Source organism: Magallana gigas, chromosome 7 (genome assembly GCF_963853765.1).
Source record: "Magallana gigas chromosome 7, xbMagGiga1.1, whole genome shotgun sequence".
NCBI classification, from domain to species: domain Eukaryota; kingdom Metazoa; phylum Mollusca; class Bivalvia; order Ostreida; family Ostreidae; genus Magallana; species Magallana gigas.
The window spans coordinates 30,469,650-30,491,238 of record NC_088859.1 but is presented as its reverse complement, the minus strand read 5'-3'; the positions used below and the strand labels follow the sequence as shown (position 1 = coordinate 30,491,238).

The 21,589-nt window shown below is 35.7% G+C and overlaps 1 protein-coding gene across 11 annotated transcripts in view; it reads right to left on the bottom strand.

Moving 5' to 3' along the window:
* LOC105336635 (cAMP-dependent protein kinase catalytic subunit 1) overlaps positions 1 to 19,616 on the bottom strand; it is a 25,508-nt gene extending 5,892 nt beyond the window's left edge. Inside the window, exons 1-4 of one of the 11 annotated variants that reach the window (XM_011441030.4) lie at positions 19,490 to 19,616; positions 8,077 to 8,210; positions 567 to 628; positions 195 to 323 (exon numbers count right to left, since the gene is read on the bottom strand). In XM_011441030.4, coding sequence (XP_011439332.1) covers positions 195 to 323; positions 567 to 628; positions 8,077 to 8,185 — 300 coding nt within the window. In that variant the 5' untranslated portion in view covers positions 8,186 to 8,210; positions 19,490 to 19,616. Of the gene's footprint in view, positions 1 to 194; positions 324 to 566; positions 629 to 2,499; positions 2,800 to 3,518; positions 3,629 to 5,145; positions 5,634 to 6,779; positions 7,129 to 8,076; positions 8,211 to 8,327; positions 8,471 to 13,568; positions 13,912 to 19,489 lie in introns of those variants that run through there. The other 10 variants (XM_066065781.1, XM_011441028.4, XM_011441027.4 and 7 more) reach the window with 10 other exon arrangements.
* Positions 19,617 to 21,589: the final 1,973 nt, after the last annotated feature.

Below are 21,589 nucleotides of genomic sequence, written 5' to 3'. Positions count from 1 at the left end.
GATCAAATGTTTAAATTATATTGGTGTATCTGTTTACATTACCTTTATACCTTAAGAGCAAAGCAATGATTTTCTATAAGAAGATTTTTTGAGGTTGATTCATAATGTAAATTTATTGATCTCTTGACTGCATAGCAAAGAGCACTTAGTGAGATCCAATAAACAGAATCACTATGTCTGCCTGTGTGGGGTACCTTTTGTTTATCTAGTATCTTCATGGCATAGAAGTCTTTGTTAGCTTTGTGTTGAACCAACATTACTCTTCCAAATGACCCTGTCCCTAGGGTCTTAATTCTGTCAAAGTCATCTAGACAAGATGTGTTCTACAAAGACACGTATCAATAGATGTAATAAATTATTTATCAATAATTATCATTTACAAAGGTGTTACAACGAAAATATTGCAACTCTTCTTTTTAATGATATGATGCATAAGTGGATAAACTGACTTATACTTTATCCCATCATGGACAATACTGAATTTTCTAAACCTCTTAATTTGATGTTAGTTTTACATGAAATGCTTCCTATTCAACATTCAGTGATATCTATAAAATTCTGCTTACTTGACCAGGATGGTCCCATTTGTTCTGGAATTCTTCCTTGGCTTTGGCCAGAAATTCTTTGACTGTATGAGAAAAACAAAAACAAATCTGTAAGCATTGTCATATTTTGTGTTCTTCTGATAACAGCTTAATTCCATGCCTTGGACAAATGCACAACAAAATAAGCAATTTATGATATGGTATATTGATCAACCAGGCATTTAAATCCATTCAAAAAATTCCTCTACAGAGTAAAACATTTAGTACTGAAGTGCATTTATTGATAAAGTACAACTGCCAAGGTACACAATGGTATGTATTCAACACTATCAGTGTCCTCAGAGCATGTATGGTACAAGCAGAGAGGTACACAAAAGACTAACTGACCAAATAAATAGTGAAATACAAATGATTGATTGTGGTATGGTCACCCAGGATGTTTATTGCTTTAGAGCACAATGGCTAATCAAGGACCAACACAGATAGATGACTGTTTACAACTTCCTGTCCTGGTACAAACCTCAGTACATGTAAGAACAGGAAAAGGTCATTGCACTAACCCTGTCACATGTATAACCAGAAAAGCTTGTAACGACTATATTAATAGGCTTATAGAGTTAAACATAGAACACCTTCAATAAAACATTAACCTTAATACAGCTTTATGCAATTTTTATGCAGTTTTCAATATATATACAGCTAGGGATTTAATACATGAATAAAAAGTATGAATTGAAAAGATTTTATGATGTAAGAATTATTTTCCCTTCCTTCTTTAAATACATTTAAATTACATATTTTTCTTATATAAACAAAATTTGATATTCTAATCCTTTTTTATCCCTAGCAACTGAGAAGACACATGCAGCTCTACAGCCTTAGCTTTGAAAAAAAATGTTTTTTATCAACACTATCCCATCTGCAATTATCTCACAAAATATCAAAATCAATGTCAGATTCGCAACACAGTGAGACAAACCATAAACAAAGCCGGATTTCATTAATTTTTGCATTCAGCAAAGCACTTAAATGTGAAACGCCTTTAACTCTGTGCAACACACAAATAAACATAAAGTATATATCCATCTAAAACCCATCCCACTAAAAGTTAGACATTCAGATGAACATTAAATGCTGTTTTGTTTTTTTAACAGAAAGATATTCTGAAATCAAATCCTTAATAGAATTGTCAACCATTACAAAGTACTACTTTATATTGACCTTACATTACTAAAGTCAAAATCTCAACTAGGCTGTTCAGTGTTTCAGTATCATGGGTTGTAAAGTCTGGTGAAAGGAAAGTTTATCAAAGGTGACCACAGATGTGAATTCTGCATGAGTAGTACTAACGCCCAACTTAGAAAATCATACAGTCTTTACTGAAGTAAATAAACAGGCTACTGAATATTGCAATAATATTCAACCACCAATGTTATCAGACTTTCCATGTAAGCTCTGATTATCTACCCACATACACAACACAACACTTTTCTCTATGTAACTATTGTTCAGCTGTTCAGCAGGATATCCTAACACATCCAAAAGTTCAAGTCCCTCCCCTGCATACATTTACTACACAATCAGATTGTGCATTACTGACCAGCTACACTTATTTCTTAATGACTTCTCTGAAGTGCCTGCTCCTGGCTTCTATTGAGATAATACACAGCTAGTAACCGGTGCCAGCTTGATGCCAGCTTCAATGATAATAGAACTTCAACTACTTAACATAATAAATTTGGGTCTTGCATTTCTTGAGTAATGATTTGTACTCTGATCAATGTCATATCGTACAACCGACGCTTTTCCCATATTGATTACTATCATTCAATGTTAAATATGAAAAAATGTCAAATAATACTCAATAACACCTCTATATTTAGATTCTACTGCTAAATTTAGCCAAGCCTGGCATTTGTCGACTAATTCACTAAAATATATACGATAAACCTACCGTTTTCAGCTGGGTCTCCCTTTTTAGCTGTAGCAGCATTTCCCATTGTGTCAAAACGTATAAGAAAATTACACAAACGGGAAAAATTGCTCTTGTTTATCGATATATATCACCTTCTTAGAATCCAACTTGTTTCGACCGTCCATGAACTAAAAACAAAATTCCTCCTCTCTCCTAACTCACAATCCGAATTATATGCAATACTTCTTACAATCCAAATGATTATCGAGTAGAAGACAATGTAAACAAGTAAACTAAAAATCTGTAAACATAAACAAGTCAGATGCAAAATCAGTAAAATAATATTGGCGATAAATACCAGGAACTACATCGCGCGCGGATGAATAAAAGTCGCCATGATGGTGCTCAATTTATTTATGTCAGGGGTTCCCTAAGGGGTTTAAACGCATATTTCCACTGATGAAGTACAAATTTTAAATATATGGGGTAAAAAGAACGTTAAATGTGGGTAAAAAAAGCATAAGTAACCCAATTCGACATATATGTTACAATAAAGTCACTCTTATCACTTAAATTTTGAATGGAAAGAAAAACAAACTTTTCCTAATTCAATGTTGTAAAGTGCACGCCTAGGCTTTAATGGGTATCATGAGTTAGACGTACCACATACCCTCTCCACACAGGAATTTACGTTTATCAACATAAGAGAGACTGTTTTTGTGGTTTGGACCTTTTGGTGTAAAAACGACCCGACCCGGCTCAAGCGAGACGTGGCCTAAAAGGAGTGGACACGATTTCATTTATGGGCCTATATTTAATTCTACAACCAAACTGGATATCATTAATGATAGCCCGGGCCGTGTAAATACATAAAAAAAACATGAACCTCTATGATAAGATCCTTCTTAAATTATATAACTTCAACCGTAAAGAGTCAAAAGACGTTATTGAAATTATTCATCCATGCCTCGGAGATGTCCCTGTTATGTAACTTAACTATATTTAAGCTATTCAAATCACAATTGTCTACTATAAATGTATAATACCCTTATACATACTTTCTGGTAACGGTTCGTAATCTTGAGTCATTTTGTTGTTACAACCAGTCTCAAAATTTGCCGCCTTCGAACTTTTACCACCATTTTTCGTCTGGTTTGATTTAAGATCTCACGAGAATTTGAGAGATTTTCAAGGATGACGTAATATACATGTATTTTAGAGACACAATGCAATAAATAATAATTCATCAACCATAAAGTTCACTGGACAAATCATTTATGGCAAATACCGTTTTGTGTCTTTACTTAATTAACCCATCAACAGAAATGTTGACTACCCCCCCCCCCCCCCCCACACACACACACACACTTTCACGATAAACGCGACATCAAACATGCACCTGAAATAAATAAAAGTAATGGTCAAGCTGGTCCATACTGTTAATCTTATAATGATAACCGTTGTCTTATCCTTTTCCATTATTCAAAATTATCTCTTATTTGTCTGGGGGTGGATTAATAGATTTATTAGAAATAAAAATTATATTAAGTGATATACTAACCCCTCCCCTTAATTTTTACTATCCCCATATCTAGGCTAATCTCATCAAAATAAGAGGATTCCCGGTCTATCGAGGGATGCTTTGTTACGCTTTTATAGAGATTGGCATACATCTTACATTGATAAATTATAAAGGGGTACAATCTTTCAGACATAAGAAATGTGCAACCTATATCAATCCGGCGAAACTGATATAAATGTAATATTTATAGACATAATTCATATCCCCGAAAAAATATCAGTATAAAGGAGGAAGGGGGGGGGGGTGAGAGTAACTGTGCAAAATACTGAGGACACTGTACTATTTGTTCCGATTTGGAAATTTTGTTTCCGGGTATTTCATCACATGCAACAAATGTGCTTACGTTTGCAGCCCCTCCTTCAAACACGATTATTTATTCTAGATGATCAGTGTGCCCCGATATTTAATGCACAAATTAAGGCATAGATGTTGTAAATTGCATCCTACTTCTTACCCAATTTTGACACTTTAATGGTAAAACTTTGCATGATTGTAGTTACAGAAAATATGCCTGGTGATTGATCATTCTGATTGACCTGTCACCCACAGGCCACACCATGAAAAAGGCAGTACCAGGCTAAGCATCAGGATATTTTTCAAGCAGAATCTATGGACCCACCCATAATTTCGCGGATTGTTCGTCAACCAGACCAAAGGATAGGACTCTAGTCACTCTACCCCCTGTTTACGTGTGGCGACTCAAAAATTAACCCGAGTCGAACAGCATTCAAAAACCAATGGCCAATAATGAAAGAACAGTTCTACCTATAACATTTCAAGCAGTTCTATAATAATCGTATTCCTTTAACATTTCGAACAGTTGTAGTTATTGTATTTCTATGACATTTTTTATGGGCAACCTATATATATATATATTCTGTACATATGTTTATGACGGAAAGGGGAGAAATAATGCGAAAAACAAAACCAAGGTCCCCTAGAAATACCCCAAACTCGGGCACACACATACAGGCTTCATACATCAATACACGTTTTAAAAGTCTTTAGATGCTTGGATAAACACGACTCTTTGGTAGTGTTATTTTTACCATCAGACATCTATATTTAGCGAAAGAGGGCCTATTTTAGACAGGACAACCTACCGTTCCACAGATACAGACGATGAAGTTCCCGGCGCATCCGCTCGTCCCGGATCCTGTTCGATTCCCTGTTACTATCATACCTTCTGAAACTAAGCACATGGTGCCCCCGTTCCCTCCTGAGTGGGGGGAGCTCCCCTCCACTCCCCGTCCTTAACCGGGGGTCTGTATTCGCCCTTCTCTTTTTCTCCGAGTCAAACAAATCGAAAAAGAAATCCATTTTTCGATTGTCGACCCAGACGTCAAGTTATATTTTCACAATTCACTTAAATTTCCAACTTTTCTTTGTTAAACATGGGAAAAACTATATTCCTCCGCCCTTAGTCGAGGAGATATTTTTAGCCTTTAAATTACGGTATACACGTTAGCCTATGCCTAAAAATTGCATCTTAGTTCAGTCATGTGGAACCGACATTCTTATGGTCTCTAACATGAATGACAGCAGAATGATGGCCAAAAGCCGCGTCACTGGTTAGTTACTCTGTGGAAGAAATGACCGCGGAGATCAGATTTCTCAAGCTGTGCCCCACAGACACTCGGCTGATTACATACACCCAGAAAACGAACGCCTATAGTGAGAAATTAGACGAACGTTTATCAGGCCCAATTACTTGGTATGACATGCACGTCTGCATTGGAGTTTATATTTGGAACAGAATTTTGACTTCTAAATGTTAATTGATGCCCCATGACTTTCTGATTGATCAGGCATATCCGTGCACACTAAGCGCATACTATTTTTACACTAAAGACAGAATAATACGGTTTGCATTTTTGTTTTAACCAGAAAAAATGTTCGAAGCGAAACACAAACCCCCCAAAACATGGTATGCCAAAACCATGCTGTTTTCAGCCGTAATCTGCCTTTACAACACATATATAAGACAGGGACGACCTGTGTACAGCTATTGAGTCTTGTATAGGTTGATTAAAAGACAGATGTCGAACAGAGATATAATTAAGTATTCACAGACGGTCACCCTTGTCCAAGAAATAAAGAAGAAGCCAGCGATTTTGTGTGTCTGCTTTTGTACAACCTTTGGAGTATTTTTTGGGAGGAATCAATGTGAAGGTCACGAGATTTCACATAGATTACTACAGACTGTCTTACATTTATATCCAGTGCCAAAGCAAAAAATCTGTCATCGATGAAGATGGAGTTATTTTTTAAGGGTGTCCGTTCTACCTTTTTTTCTTCTTCGCGCCCCCCCCCCCCCGCCCCCTTTTAACAGAATTTTTGAGTTATTAGAAACTCACATATACTTATATATATAGACATTAAAAACATAATTGGTTTTATATATTTTTTTTCAGACTTGAAGCTATGTAATTTTACAATTCTGACTGCTCTCCCTTAAACATGAAATGGTCAGCGATCATGTGTGCGCGACTCAAACATGAGTCTAGTCAACTTACGATTGAAAAAAAAAATCAATTCTTGGACGAACAAATAAACCAAAGGTAGCTTAATTTTAAACATGGATCCGTGTGCAAAATTCCAACATTTTTTTTCAAATCGTGCAAATGAGAGAGGAAGGGGGAAAAGGCGCAAATAGATTACACTAATAATATTCAGATCTAATTTTTGATACGAAAGTCAGCAATATGCAACGATTCAAACAAACAAAAATACTTACAGGAGAAAGTTTTATCCTTCCCTTTACTCATGCTGGCAATGATATCACGGAATTAACACAACAAATTCTCAGAAATTCTCATTCCAACATCCGACTATGAACTAGGCTACCACAACTCCCAAGGTCTACTCACAAACAAACCAGATTATGCAGCTTGCTATTTTTCTTTACTTCTTCAAATATGTTATTAACCACCAGGGTATATTATAATCGGCTAATCAGCTGGAAAAAAACTTAATATATGTCGCAGATATACTAGTATACGGTAGTTTCATTAAAGTCCGCTAAATCTGTCGAATTAGCCGTACCGTGTGTTTAACACACCAACGAAAACAAAAGACTATGTAACTTGGCTGAGGCGAGTAGAGCTGTTTGGTTTAAACCCCGTGCAGGATAACGCTCTTAGTCGTCGTAACTCAAGTTAATGACACCAACTTAGAAATACTTTGAACATGTGCACTTGTATATAAGTAAGTAAACAACTGTCCTACAAGGAGGTCCTTGAGAGACAGTGAAATCCCCCCTCCAAAGGACAATGCAAATATTGACAAACTTCTGATTCTGCATATGCAGTCCCTAAAAAGAGCGTATATATCTACAGAAGTAAACAAAGTGGGACTCGAAGAAATCAAATAAAATAAAACATTCTTTATCAGCAATTTCAGTGTTATCTACGTCAATTCTGGCTTGAAATCTATTCCTCTTATAAAACGTAAGAAATTCTAAAGAGCAAATCCAATGCAAATATAGACCAGGGCATAATAATATGTTTCGTGTGCATACAGTTTTAGTCCCATATACAATAAGAATTAAATGCATTCAAAAGCAAAATATATCAAAGTTTTTTGAAACATTTGGTCTTTGGGAAAAGAGGTTTGATTGGCATACACATATTGTGTTGATCTTGGTTATCATTTTTGCTTTGAGACATACGTGAAAAGACCCCCGCCTACCGCGATACAAGATGAAACCTTGCTATAATAGCTAGGACGACCTTGACCTTTAACCTTGCCTGAATCTCACAGAACATGAATAACTGTGTAATTAATTGTACAATCAAAGGATGCGATGAAAATGACAAGTTAAAATGATATGACAGACAAAGAAAAAAAAAGAAAGGATCGTAGACAAAAATTAAGCGATCAATCGATAATAATGTTTGATTTTTTCTTTTTTACAAAGATCAAGAGACATGTTTGGCCATGGAAAGCGCATAGAATGATCAGACATTATCTAGACACGGATATATACATCCCTGGATCAGACGATAAATCGGCCAAGCAGTCTCGATACTTACAGAATTCAGCCTGGTGCTTGCTGTACCCCTCGCCCTCACCCTTGGAGCTGTCCGAGGAGTGTTTGCTGCTATGCTTTTGGCCGAATATTTTGTGAATAATATCCGCCATGTTGAATGTTCAAGTTATTCCTGAGCTAGAACGAAAAGAAGAAAAAACGCAGAACATTAGAGAAAAAATATTGCATCAATTCCTGCACGTTGAATGATAATTTTTTAGAGAAAATGTGGAAAACGTTAATAATATACTTAACAAATTGCAACCCATCTGCTGACAGCATTCGTAAATAAACGTTATAACACAAAACAAACTTAAGATAAAATCGTTTAAAATTGGCACTTCGTCCGGATCGTTTAATCACGCTTTGATTACTAATTGACAAAACAAATATGTACACTGACTCTTATATTGATCAAGTGTGTATTGTATGATACATTGTGCATTTGTAGGAAAACACTTGTTTCTGATTAAGCAGGATGAATCACATTGAGTTTGGTTTTTTTTCTTCAAACTAGATAACAAGCAAGTCGGTTTTCTTGCATGTCATTCTCCACAGGAGCATGCAAGCACATGTTAAAGCGCATTAAGTATTGGTATTTAAATAAATTAATCTTTTGGTTGGGGTCTAAGTTTTCCCTTCATGGCCACAGTTCTTTGGATATTGAGTTGTATAAATAAGATAATTACCATGTTCACTTATTCTCTTGAAAATAAAGTTTCATTGAAGGCAATTTTTAATCTTGGAGTTACAAATAGTTTCATTATTAACATCGATGTGAACGGACAAAACTGCTATCATCTTTCTTTTATGAATGTAATAAATGCATAGAGTTTAGCAAAAAATGAAAAAAAATAAGGTGCAAAATAAGGTGCGACATCCACCGATTGCAGAAGTATATACCTTAACCGAATTCTCTCAGATACAGTCTGACTCCAAAGACCCAAATCTCCGATTTCAATACAGCGCAGCTATTTATATGCTCACAAGGAAGGACAGTGCATTCAACCGCGTTCATAAAGATATACTATATAGACAAACAAAGTAGACCAATTAATATAGGCCGATCTCTGTTAAGGAGGAGGAAGGCAAGTTTTCTATAAAAAAAAATCATATTGCTTTTAAATTCTTGGTAAATGCAGATTTACAATCTATTTCACTTCCTCTATGTTAAACACTAGCTGTATATATATATGCATGATATTTTTGTGAAGTCGCCGATGTGCTAATTTTTGTGCATTAATAGAAAATCTAACAAAAGCAACGGAATCGTTTAAAATTCACACGTTCAACCATAAACTGGATTCCACGATTACTCACATGACAATTCGTAAACCTTAGATGACAGAACCCGACTTTTATTAAAGATTATTTTGCATTTAGTACCTCATTGATATGCGAAGGCGGGCATTCGTAAATAGGCACTATTGTCACCCAACAATTATTTAGATACAATAAAATTCCCCAAAATAACTTCTTATATATAACCAAACGTGAACTATAAAATTCCGTGAATAAAAGATACCAGGAGATAATTTAATTTTAATATGGGTTGTGACAATATGCATTTAATCTTAGGTGAATGGCTGGTATGTACATGTCTGAAGCCGGATTGTTTGCAGGCCCTGTAAACAAGGACAACTACCCCGCTCAGAGTCCACGTGTCCATACGTTCGCAGGTGTACCTAGTGATCAATTCTTATCGGGGTCATTCCCCTGACGGTCAGTCCCGACCACGGATGTAAATCACGGATTTTTTCCTTTCCGAATACATATAGATATATAGAATAAACATTTAAACCATCCACGGTCGGAAGCTCAAGAAAGGAAATGTTTGATCTGGCACGTAGCATCGGAAGGGAGGGAGTAGTTAAATTCTTAAATTTACATAAAAAAAAATTATTGTGAAGGGGCTGGCCCTCCCACTTTTTCTGGGAGGACATAAAGAACTATATATGGTTTATTACCAAATTGATAATTAAAATAAAAGTTGTACATGTTACGCACACCCCCCCCCCCCTTCGGATAAGTCTGTCTTCCCCTTTCAGAAATGATGTTATGTGTCTGTTGATATAACAAATCTGGCTACAAGTATGTTTATTGTACATTGTTTGGGTCTGAATATGATTTCTGTTTCCAGAATGACCATGATTTCTGCTTCTAGACTGACTGGAAACTAGTATAAAAATGATATTGAAATAAAACTGAAACTAGCATAGAAAATTTTAATGGTTTCTGTTCCTGGTTTGAGGGATTCTTGCAAAAGTACAATCCTAGAACTATTCAAAGATTTAAATGTCATTTGAATAAATTTCGTTCTGGTGAATCAGAAAAACGAATTGCGTTTTGAATTCGGTTAGATAACAATGCTTGGATGTTTTGACAATAAATGTCAGTTCTCCAATGTATGCAAAGTGATGACGTATTCTATCACGTGAACCCTTTATATATAAATCTAAAACAAGTTTATATACCAGTATTTCATGAAGCGAAAGTAATCATAATTAATAGGATTTAGAACATGTCTTGATTGTTCTATTCATTGCCTGACACGTCATATATTTACTAACAGAAAATGTGCCCATATACAAACATAAAATTACAAGGAAATTTCAACAGATGCGTAACGCTGGTACCTAACGTTATCTATTTTTCTGGTAATGAACAAATATATAATCACCCCACACCTAAATAATGTGATGTGTCTGTGTAATATACGTACTTGCAGTTTGAGTGTAATATGAAGCTTAATATTCATCAATGCATTTGGCGAAATTTTTCTATACGATGAAAATTAAACGACAACGTTTTACAATCGAAATTTAAAAAAAAAATGTCGAGCTAATTATAACTATCATCGACAAGAGGTTGTCACTAATAAAATGGTAACCAGACCCTCAAGAAATCAAAGTCCATTTTGCAAGACATGATCATTGGTTAAAGAACCGTTTCACACTCAGCTGCAGTTGTTACAGCCAGTTGCTCGTCATGCTACTGAATTTCCAAACAACTAACGAATCAATAATTTAATCATATAAATCAACCGAGTACCCAATACAAATTTACTTAACAGTATAATGCAGGTTTAGCGACTGTTCAATATTCATTATATACAATATCTTTGAATTTTTATCTAACCCTACTTCCTATATACAGTATATACCGATACTAACCTTCCATTGTCAATATATTAAGAGCTAGCCCAACCTCCCTCAATATACAGAGAACTTATCCTACCCCCCCCCCCCCCCCCCTCGATATATCTAGAGCTAACCACGCATCTCTCAATAGTATTTAGAGATAACTCTTCCTCCATAAATATTACAAAAGTTAATCCCGCCTCCCTCAATACTAGTATATCGAGAGATAACCCTTTCTCCCTTAAATATCGACTAGGAGAGATAACCTTAACTCCCTCAATAATCGCGAGAAAACCCTCCCTTACTGAAAATATCGAGACTCATTATATCAAGAGCTAACCCCATCTCTCTAAATATGTGAAGAAGAGATAACATTACCTCCCCAATATATCAAAAGCTAACCCAAACTCCCTCGAAATACCGAGAGCTAACCCTAACTCCCTCAATATATCAAGAGCTAACCCAAACTCCCTCAATACATCGAGCTAACCCTAACTCCCTCAATATATCGAGAGCTAACCCTAACTCCCTCAATATATCAAGAGCTAACCATAACTCCCTCAATATATCAAGAGCTAACCCTAACTCCCTCAATTTATCAAGAGCTAACCCTAACTTCCTCAATATATCGAGAGCTAACCCTACCTCCCTCAATATATCGTGAGCTAACCCTAACTCCCTCAATACATCGAGCTAACCCTAACTCCCTCAATATATCAAGAACTAACCCTAACTCCCTCAATATATCAAGAGTTTACCTGAGCTCCCTCAATATATCGAGAGCTAACCCTACCTCCCTCAATATATCAGTTGATAACATTACCTCCCCAGCATATCGAGAGCTACATGTAACCCTAACTCCCTCAATTTATCCCGAGCTAAACCGACCTCCCTTAATATATCGAGAGTTAGAGTAAACCCGTTGTACCTCAATATGTAAAGTTTAGGAGGAAGAAAACGTATAGAATATACACTAAAATATAAACATTGATTTGTTGTGTAGGTTACTACATATATGTATACCATAAACCATTCATCTCTCTCTCTCTCTCTCTCTCTCTCTCTCTCTCTCTCTCATCAACTTAAAACAATCAGACCCCGGTAGACATTGGCATGACTCCAGTCCTTTTAAGCTTGATAACTAATTTCAGTATGAAGGAAAATATCGTTAGTGAGATAATAAACAAAACAAGCCTACTGCTTGGTCTGTGTTATATAGGTAACAGTCTGCCCTGTACTTTGGAGGTACACTATTCAGTATATATAAGACGTCAGCAAAGTTTTGTTTGTTCCCTTTCAATAGGGTTCGACTTGGTTGAGAGAGATACGGGAAACATTTAATCCTTCTTAATAAAAACGCAAGTCGTTCAAATTACACACAATTTATAAAATCGGCTGTCTATAACAACAAGCGAGGCCGGATCGACGGAGACACAAACCGGCGGATCCGATCGATTCCCTTAATCAGTGTGTTAATACAAGTTAGTTGACGTCGCCCGAGGCTAAAGGCACGGTAATGACAGTGCCAAAGTTTGAATCTATTTTCAAACCCATTGACTTTTCGATCCAGTGAACATATAAAATTTACGATGGTATGTGCTATTACAGTCGGTGCTTTGTTCGCATTCGGAAGTTTCGAAAAAAATATTATAATAATATATCTATAAACGTATTGACGTCACGGACCGGGATTAAGTGTTAAATCATGACAAATCAATGGCCAATCATGTGCATTGAACAACAAGAACATGAGAGAGAGAGAGAGAGAGAGAGAGAGAGAGAGAGAGAGAGTTAGCTTAATTAATGTAATTCTTGGCAGCTAAATTTTACATTGAACATCTTAGATGTTAATGTTGCTTGTCAAACGAAAACATAAGTGAAGCCCACTTTCTAATAAATATGGATATATGCTTACGGAAATTTACATAATTAATAATGCATTCTATATTTGGTTGAAATTGAAACACTTGTATTTTTGTCGCTACAGTTTAAAAATGGAAATTCGGTCGGCGAACAGTTAAAAAATGCAAACGACTCATAAATCATTAACTAAGACGGTGTTTATCGGTTTTAGAAACGATAAGTGCAGATAATAAGCAACAGATTACGAGTATATTAGTGCAATACCAATAAAAAAGAAATTAAATGAAGACGTGTTAATCCATTTGAACACCCCCAGACAATTTTCTGAAGAAAAACAATAAAAGAAATCCATCATTTAGCACTAATTGCTAAAAAAAAAATAACGGGAAAAAACACTGCAGATATTAGCACCGGCATGACAACTTAATAATCCCCATCAAAGTTCACTCGGCATTCAATATCCGTCTCCCCGGACTTATCCCGCGGGACTTACCTTGCCCTGTTGATCCGGTCCTGAGAATTCTACACATCCCAGACAGTTTCCTGGCGCTGGGAGACAGACAGCTGACTTACCTGTGTATCACCTGGATCACCTTTAGTCGGCCTGGTTACATAACGCGTGGAAATCCGCTGAATTTCGCTGACCAATGTCCACGACGAGCTCGCCACTTCTCCAGTTGTGACCTTTCCCTCTCCCCGAGTCTTAATTAACAGCCTTTCAGAAGGTGAATGGATGGGCCCGCTATAAACAACTCGTCACTCAGGTTTTTCGGTGACATTAATTTCTGCTAAATATACACAAGCTTTAATCATGAGTGTGTTTCGCTGTGGAGAGCGAAGGAAGTGGAGAGTGTGATGTGAAGGGGATGTAGGGTTGTTTTTCTTCACTTCGATAAAATGTTTACAAGAGGAAACACAGAGGAAAGTATGTGTATCCGCGCTTTTGACGCACTTTCCTCGCCGTTTATTGCTGATGTCGACCTTAGAAGTTAATTCACACGACCTGATAAATATGTATTGACAGGCTTCTTAGGCCATGACAGTGAACATCTACATAAATTCTAAATACAGGCCAAGCAAGCCCGGGGATATTGTGAAACACAATGCCTTAGCAATTTAATTTCTCTCTCTTTGAAATTCCCTTTCATAAATTATTCAACTGCCTCTGAATTTGTCTTCTCCAGTAGGAAATGCCACCATAGTATCATCAAACGAAATTCTGCCCATTAAATCTATTGGTCGTACTAAGAATGACTTATTGCGATTCCATACAGTCCGTGTACGTGCGATGACGCTGAAATGCCGCTCGCCCTCAGCTGATTATAATTAACCTCAAATCAGAGTTCATTACACCAAATAAATCAAATCAGGCAGATTTTCTTCTTCCTCCTCCTCCTCCTCATCCTCATCGTCATTGTCTTAATTTTCTTCATTGTGCTATAAGGATATACGTGTTTGTGTCTGTGTGTGTAGGGGGGGGGGGGGGGAGGGGGCTAGGTGGGTGGTGGCGGTCAACTGTCTTAGTTCGTCAAGATTTCCCCTGATCCTGACGTGGAACAGATACTTCCATTCCTCTCGCCATTAAGACTTGATAAATCTGACCATCATGGCCCCTAGCCGGCCGTACGAGACTGGTATATCTACCGCTGTTGCAAATCTATTTGATGTTGTTCTCACAGGGCATGAACGGAAACAAACAGACCTTTACCGCCATATTATACTGAGAGACAGATAGAATACAACAGAAACTGCATGTAATAAAACTTTTCTATAAATTGCATATACTAGCTGATTGGTGGGTTAAATTATGTCGCTATGCAAGTGCTGTCTATATTTTACTCAAATGCCACAGAAAGGAACCAAATATTGACTTTAGTATGATATACATATTTTATTTGCTTTTTAAAATTTAAGATCAGCGAGATGAAATAAAAAATGTTACCATAAAAACGATAAACACTGTCATAACGGCTTAAAGAATATAATAATTACATCATAGTATTAGTATACGACGAGTTTCTCTAGATGTCCCTGAAAATTTCGGGCCCCAAATATGAATTCTAAATTTTGAATTGCGAACAGTTCACTATTCAATTGCGAACTGCGAACTGCGTTCTAAAAACCGATTGGGCAGAAACCCGTCAAAATGGAAAGCAACTGTGTCCGGCTCCCTCAGATATGCACAGACACCATATGTAAGTGTCTAACGATTGTCAAATGACAATCAACAGATTGACAAAAACGGGTGTTCAGGCGGAATTCTTCTCGCCATGATCACGTGATCTAATTTCGGCAAAACTTTCATCGAAATAATCTGGGTATCCAGTCAATTTTGTGTTTCTTTGTAGTTTTACAACCCTTTTGTTATCTGCTCATTATAGACCTGCTTTATTTGGTGTGATATATCTTAGGTTTATGAGACTTTGATGCTAATGCATCACTCTTTTTAAATATACCGGTATGTACTACACATTTCGTTTGCATATTTCAGTTCCAAGAATTGTCACCCATTCTGGTGTAATTAAGTTTTGTTGGATAAAACACATTATAATTATGTAGCAAGACGTTTTTATGGTCTGACTGGCTTTCAAGTCACGAAAATCAACATACATCGCAATTCTTTCCACAAACGGAATTTGATTATAGACCCGCGCGGCTTTCAAAATAAACATTTGATGTAATTCCTTACATGCGCACATTTCCAAAACCTTCAGATTTTTCCGATAGTGTTAGTACATATAAGTCCCATGTATACATTTACATTATCTAATGTTTTTCTTTAGAATTATATTAACGTTCATTTTTCATGAGGCAAAAATACCAAAAATCGACTTTTGTTGGCGCACTTTCTCTCGAAATATACGTTACAATTAAAACCACTTTAACAAGACCTTGGACTTTTGGTAGGATGTAACTATCCTTTTCTTGCATCAAAGTAAGTTAAAAAATGACGCTGGTTTCAAGTGAAATGTATGCACAGATTGCGTAGTCTTATAGCTCAAAAGCCAGACAAATCCTGTTGATTTTTAACGAGCCATGGCTGATTCGACAGCAATAAAATTGACACACCCACATGTATGTCACATTATTATACTTTCATGTTAAATACTGAAATCTGATTGGTGTAGACGCAGTTGATAATCCGTTCTATTACCTTCAGCGTTAGCAACACACTTAGCAACGGGTAACACAACGAATTGTTACATGCGCGTAAATTATGCGCGTACGGTTCGCCGTGGAATTCACGTTATTTCTATATAAAAAGCATTTTAAAAAGTCTCTAAAATTAAGCCATTCAGTATAATAAAATAAATAGTGCCTGTTTGGGAGGATAACAGTTGAAATTGACACCCCTCGAAAACCATTGTCAACCTCCGCTTCGCGTCGGTTGACAATGGTTTCCTCGGGATGTCAATTTCAACTGTTACCCTTCCAAACAGGCACTATTTATTTAACACAACTACCCAAAGTCCAAGCACCTGTTAAAATGGTTCTAAATGAACCATTTTTATAAGTTCCTTTTTTATCTTCTATTATTATTCATGTTGTTAGGCAAGTAATTCAGATGATTAAAGGGACTTAGGCACGGTCTGAGCTCAAATTTATTTTTCAAAATATATTTTTTTCATTTTTAATGTCTAGAATGGTCAGTATGAATGTTTTTAATGCTTTATCAAAATTTGAAAGTCAAATATAGAGTCACAAGCGAGTTACGGAGGTAAGAATTTTGTGTTTTGTAAACAAAGCTCGATTCCTGTTATTGTTTGCATATTTGTTGTATTGGTATAAGTTTCAATATAATGTTGCTTTTTGTTGCTGATAAAATTATTTGTGAACTCATTAAATGAGTTTAACTTGTTTCCAAAAGTTACTAGTATTTTGTCAAAGAACAGTAAGACAGGACAGTCATGATTTCAAAACCGGTTGATTTTACCGATTTCTTTTTTTTTTAAACAATTTTCTTGATAAAAGCCTTTATGACCAAATACTGCATTATTGAACATTTTAAAAGGTGGTCACATGTTTTTATAAGTATACAAAAATGATTAACTTTTCCATGGTGATATTAACTTAAGTGTCTCATTTTAACTTAAAAAGTTAAATTCGATAGAAATATGATTCTTCACTTTTGATAAGAAATGTGCATATATGTATATATAGGTACAGTTGTAAACAATTGTGTGAAAATCGCCTAAGATCGATTAGATATATATACGTGTACATATATTATGAAAAACACTTTACACCATGCAGCATGTTCCATGCTGGTTTAAGCACTGATGACACTACCTTATCTGATACATAGTTGGTTCTCAACTAACAATTCTGAGATGTGAAACTTTCAGACTGTTTACTTGGTACTCCACCCTTAACGCACTTAATTGAATGGTGAAAGTAAAAGTCGATAAATCGTGAACCCCCCCCCCCCTCTCTCTCTCTTTTAATCTAATTTAATCCAGATAACTAGATACACAATAATCTGTTGTCATATAAGCGTGATTTATCGACTTCAAAAGATATGTCTCTATACCATTATTAACTCTATTGATGCCCCATTTTACATAAATATATACCAGGTGGTAAATGTATTATGCAATTGCCGCACAAGTATGCCGTGGTCTTGCTGATATATACCAGTTTTATTTTTATCAAATAAAATATACAATATGAGTATTAACTAATTTAATTGTCATGTTGTACATGTTGTATATTTTAATTGAATGCATGTATTTTCTATCAAATAAAATATATTGTATATCAGGTAGAACAGTTGCTAAAAACATGGCATTTTCTATAAACCGGTATACCCTTATATATAAAACCGGTATATAATATAACATAAAATCACAAATAAATAGGCCACAGTCTTAGGAAACTAGAATAACTAATGATCGTCTGTTCGCATTGAACTTGTAATCAAACATTATTGCAGAACTAGCGTACTTCCGGGGTCCATCTGCGAACACTTGTCACCTTCGAACACTCTAACTGAGGGAAAAATACTCACATTAACAAAGCAGATAAAAGCGTGATTATGGGCAAATTTCCATCTTTTCAAAACGACAAATGTGACATATTGAATGCCGAGATCAGTTTATTGCATCTTAATGTAAGTAACGTGTGCTGATTTTATTCAATATGAAAAAAGGGGGGGGGCTCTGGAAAAAAATCGAAGATGATAAAGAAAAATATGAAATTGATCTTCAAAGTTATCCACCGATGTGTATGTTGTTGTTTTTATTAGATCTCGTATAAATTAACGATGTGATTCCTTTTTTAGTCACTTATGCTATGCTAATAATTATTATGTAGGAATCGCTCTATAATCATAAGTGGAACTTTCAAAATCAACTGAATTGGTTAAAAAATGTCAATCTTATCTTCATCGTCATCTGATCTTTACATAATGTGGCTCTGTTGTATAGGCTGTATAGCAATAAAAGGACAAGGAATGTCTGTGAATATTGAAGGAATAATGCAAATAATTAAATTTTCAAGTTACCATATTTATAAGATATTTTTCATTTTTCACGCTTAAAAATTTCTCAGCTTCTTTGGCTAAAACCTGGCCTCTTTACGTAACTATAATCAATTTGCAGTAACAGATAAATAAATATATATCTACAAACGACATTTGGTATGGGCAACTGACAGAATTGTTATTAAATATTAATAATTATAACAACCCCCCCCCCCCCCAATAGACCACTGTAAATGAAATCAAAGCACTACTAGTTGTCGAAAGTCTAGGTGGTCAACAAAATACCCGTCAGATTTCCCTTAAATTTTAAGATATAATTTGTTATTAACTATCATTTTTGTAAAGAAAAATTCCATACCTTTTAGCTCTTAAGTTTAAGCTTTTAAAAAAGAATTCCATACACATGTGTATATTATCTTTTACGTTTAAGCATTTCCTAATATCTTTATACATAGATCTTTTTCTAAAGGAGATCAATACGGTATAAAAATGGCTACGACAATCTAGCCTTCTTAAAGTTAGATAAATCATACCCGTACAGAAAGAAAACCAACCCCAGAAACTTACCGCGATCGCCTCTGATTCTGCCTTGTAGAGATTGACAAAATAGCAGCAAAGTAGTTGACGGCTAATATTGAATTATTTACAAGTTGTCAACACATCCAGATATCCCATTACGTGTTCTGTATCAAAACTCGATACGATAATTTGAGAATGATGTGTTAATAAACAGTTATATATTCAATTGCCAAGCCTACGGTTTCTCTCGCTTTGAGACATTACATGCGTACACATGCATTGGTGGCTGTTATTTTTTCACAGTTTTGACTTGAACGCCAACATACGGGTGATATTAAGGACAAGATGACTTACCCCAGGTCACTGATCTCTTGATCTAGAGTCTTTATTTTCTTAAAGATACTAGTACTCACTTGTTTAAAAAAAAATCAGGTACTGTCATTCACCATGTCGGGGTTGTTAAAATTCTTGGATCAGTTCAGCAATATCCTTTTCAAGTAATCCGTGTAGACTTTTAAAAATAATCCCTGGAAAAAAGTCCCCAGTAGTTATATATACAAAGTCTTAACACAGACTAATCAGCAACATCCACAAACGTCTATAATAGCACGGAGTAGGTCTTTTCTTCATATGGTGGTAAACAACTTATTTTCAAATGTAATTGATAATAGGTTTACATATATCAATACTAATAACAAGTTATCGTCCGGAGACCAGATAGAGGCCTGTCACTTTCCTGGATCAATGGGGAATATCCACGGCCTGCTTCCCGCACTCGATTTTCAATGACAACTCTTGTTCCACACGTAAACCGCGCGAGAAGCAGTCAGTAAATCTGTTAATTAATGGGACAGAAAGAACATCAATATGGTCATCTCTACAGCGCCGTGTGACACTATGCTAACTCTTTTACACCAGCAGAATCACCCCAGACGTGTTCCGAATTACTAACGACGGTCGTCTGCCTATGACGTCAAAACGAGTCCCAAGCCTGTGTACAGTGTACAAGACATTGTTTAAGAAACGAAAACAAATGTCCTACTAGGTTGTATTTTGAACTGCTTGTCTCACATCTGATCCTGCCATATATTTTCACACAAACCAAGATCGTGACAAATAATTCATTGACTAAAGAAAAGGCACCACATAATGAAGCGCATTGAGAAAGGGATTGTGAAGAGGCGCTCCATCAAATCTTCTTGCAGCGAGGCACATATTTGACTAAAAATCGTGTGTTACTATATTTTCAGTTACTCTGTAGTTCTACAAAGTATCAATGAGTTTTCTTTACATGGGAATATAGATGATTTTGCACTTTTTGAAATTCTCTTACTGGTAACAGTTTATTAGATAGTATATTGGTCGATATCATTAATTGTCGTTTCATAGACTATGTCTAAATAAAGCCAATACATCGAGAAAAAGTAGTACGACATACACAAGCCTTCCCAATAAAACAGCTACACGTAATTAGCAACGATGATGAAGGAAAACATTCCCCATGGAAGTATACTAGTATATAAACAATACCATGTAGATAAGTATTGTCATATTTGTACAAATAGATCTCAATTTTAGCAGTTTGAACATAAGTATGGGTGTTGAGGTGGATTTGCTTTTAATATAAATATTAAAGCTTACTTCTAATACTTTTTGGGAGGGGTTGCACAGTGAAGCAATTCTAAACATAATGCTAGAAAAGGTATTTTCGTCAAGGTGGAAGGGTTATCGGATTATGCATAACCTGCGACTTCGAAATAGATGGTGAATCTGATTACGCAGGTGTCGGTTTATGCAGGTCTATCTATATATCTCACAGTCTACACTATTATCTCGTACAATGTTACATAAAATCAATGGACGATCGGTCAATTTATATAGTTGGTTTTTTTTTTTAAATACACAAATCGTTTTTGCGCATGAATTGACTATGGATATGGTACCAAAATATTGCAAACTTAAGGCTTTTTATGGAGCAATTAAAATATTTTGCCAATTTTAGACCTTTCTCTTGAAGACCCCACCGATTTACTGCCGGGAATCAAATAAACTATCCGATATGAGGAATAAAGTATAGGCCCTATAATAACAAAGCCACATCTCCGGTACCATGAGGCGATCCAAGGAACTGTAAATAATTGTGTTGTAATCCGGATATCATTCACCGTAGTGTCCAAAAGCCTCTATCTCCTAAATTAAGCCTCAAATTCGCCTTATTAAGTTTAACAAAAGCTGCAGAAGGCTGACCGAAAATAGAAACGGAGACGAGGAAGACGCCAATATCCGGACAAGAACGGAAATTATATTAAAGAGAAATATTTCCCGCAGTTCTTTTATTAAAAAAGAAGGGTCAGACTCGCAGAAAGCCGACGACTTCTACATATACTGGGTTTATTATCCTTTACGCAATGTATAAATATTTGTGAGATAAACCATCACCGCAAGCGAGGCAAGCAAAATTTAGTATCTAGTCATTCAGTATCCAAGTAATATCGTAATAAAAAAACCAAAAC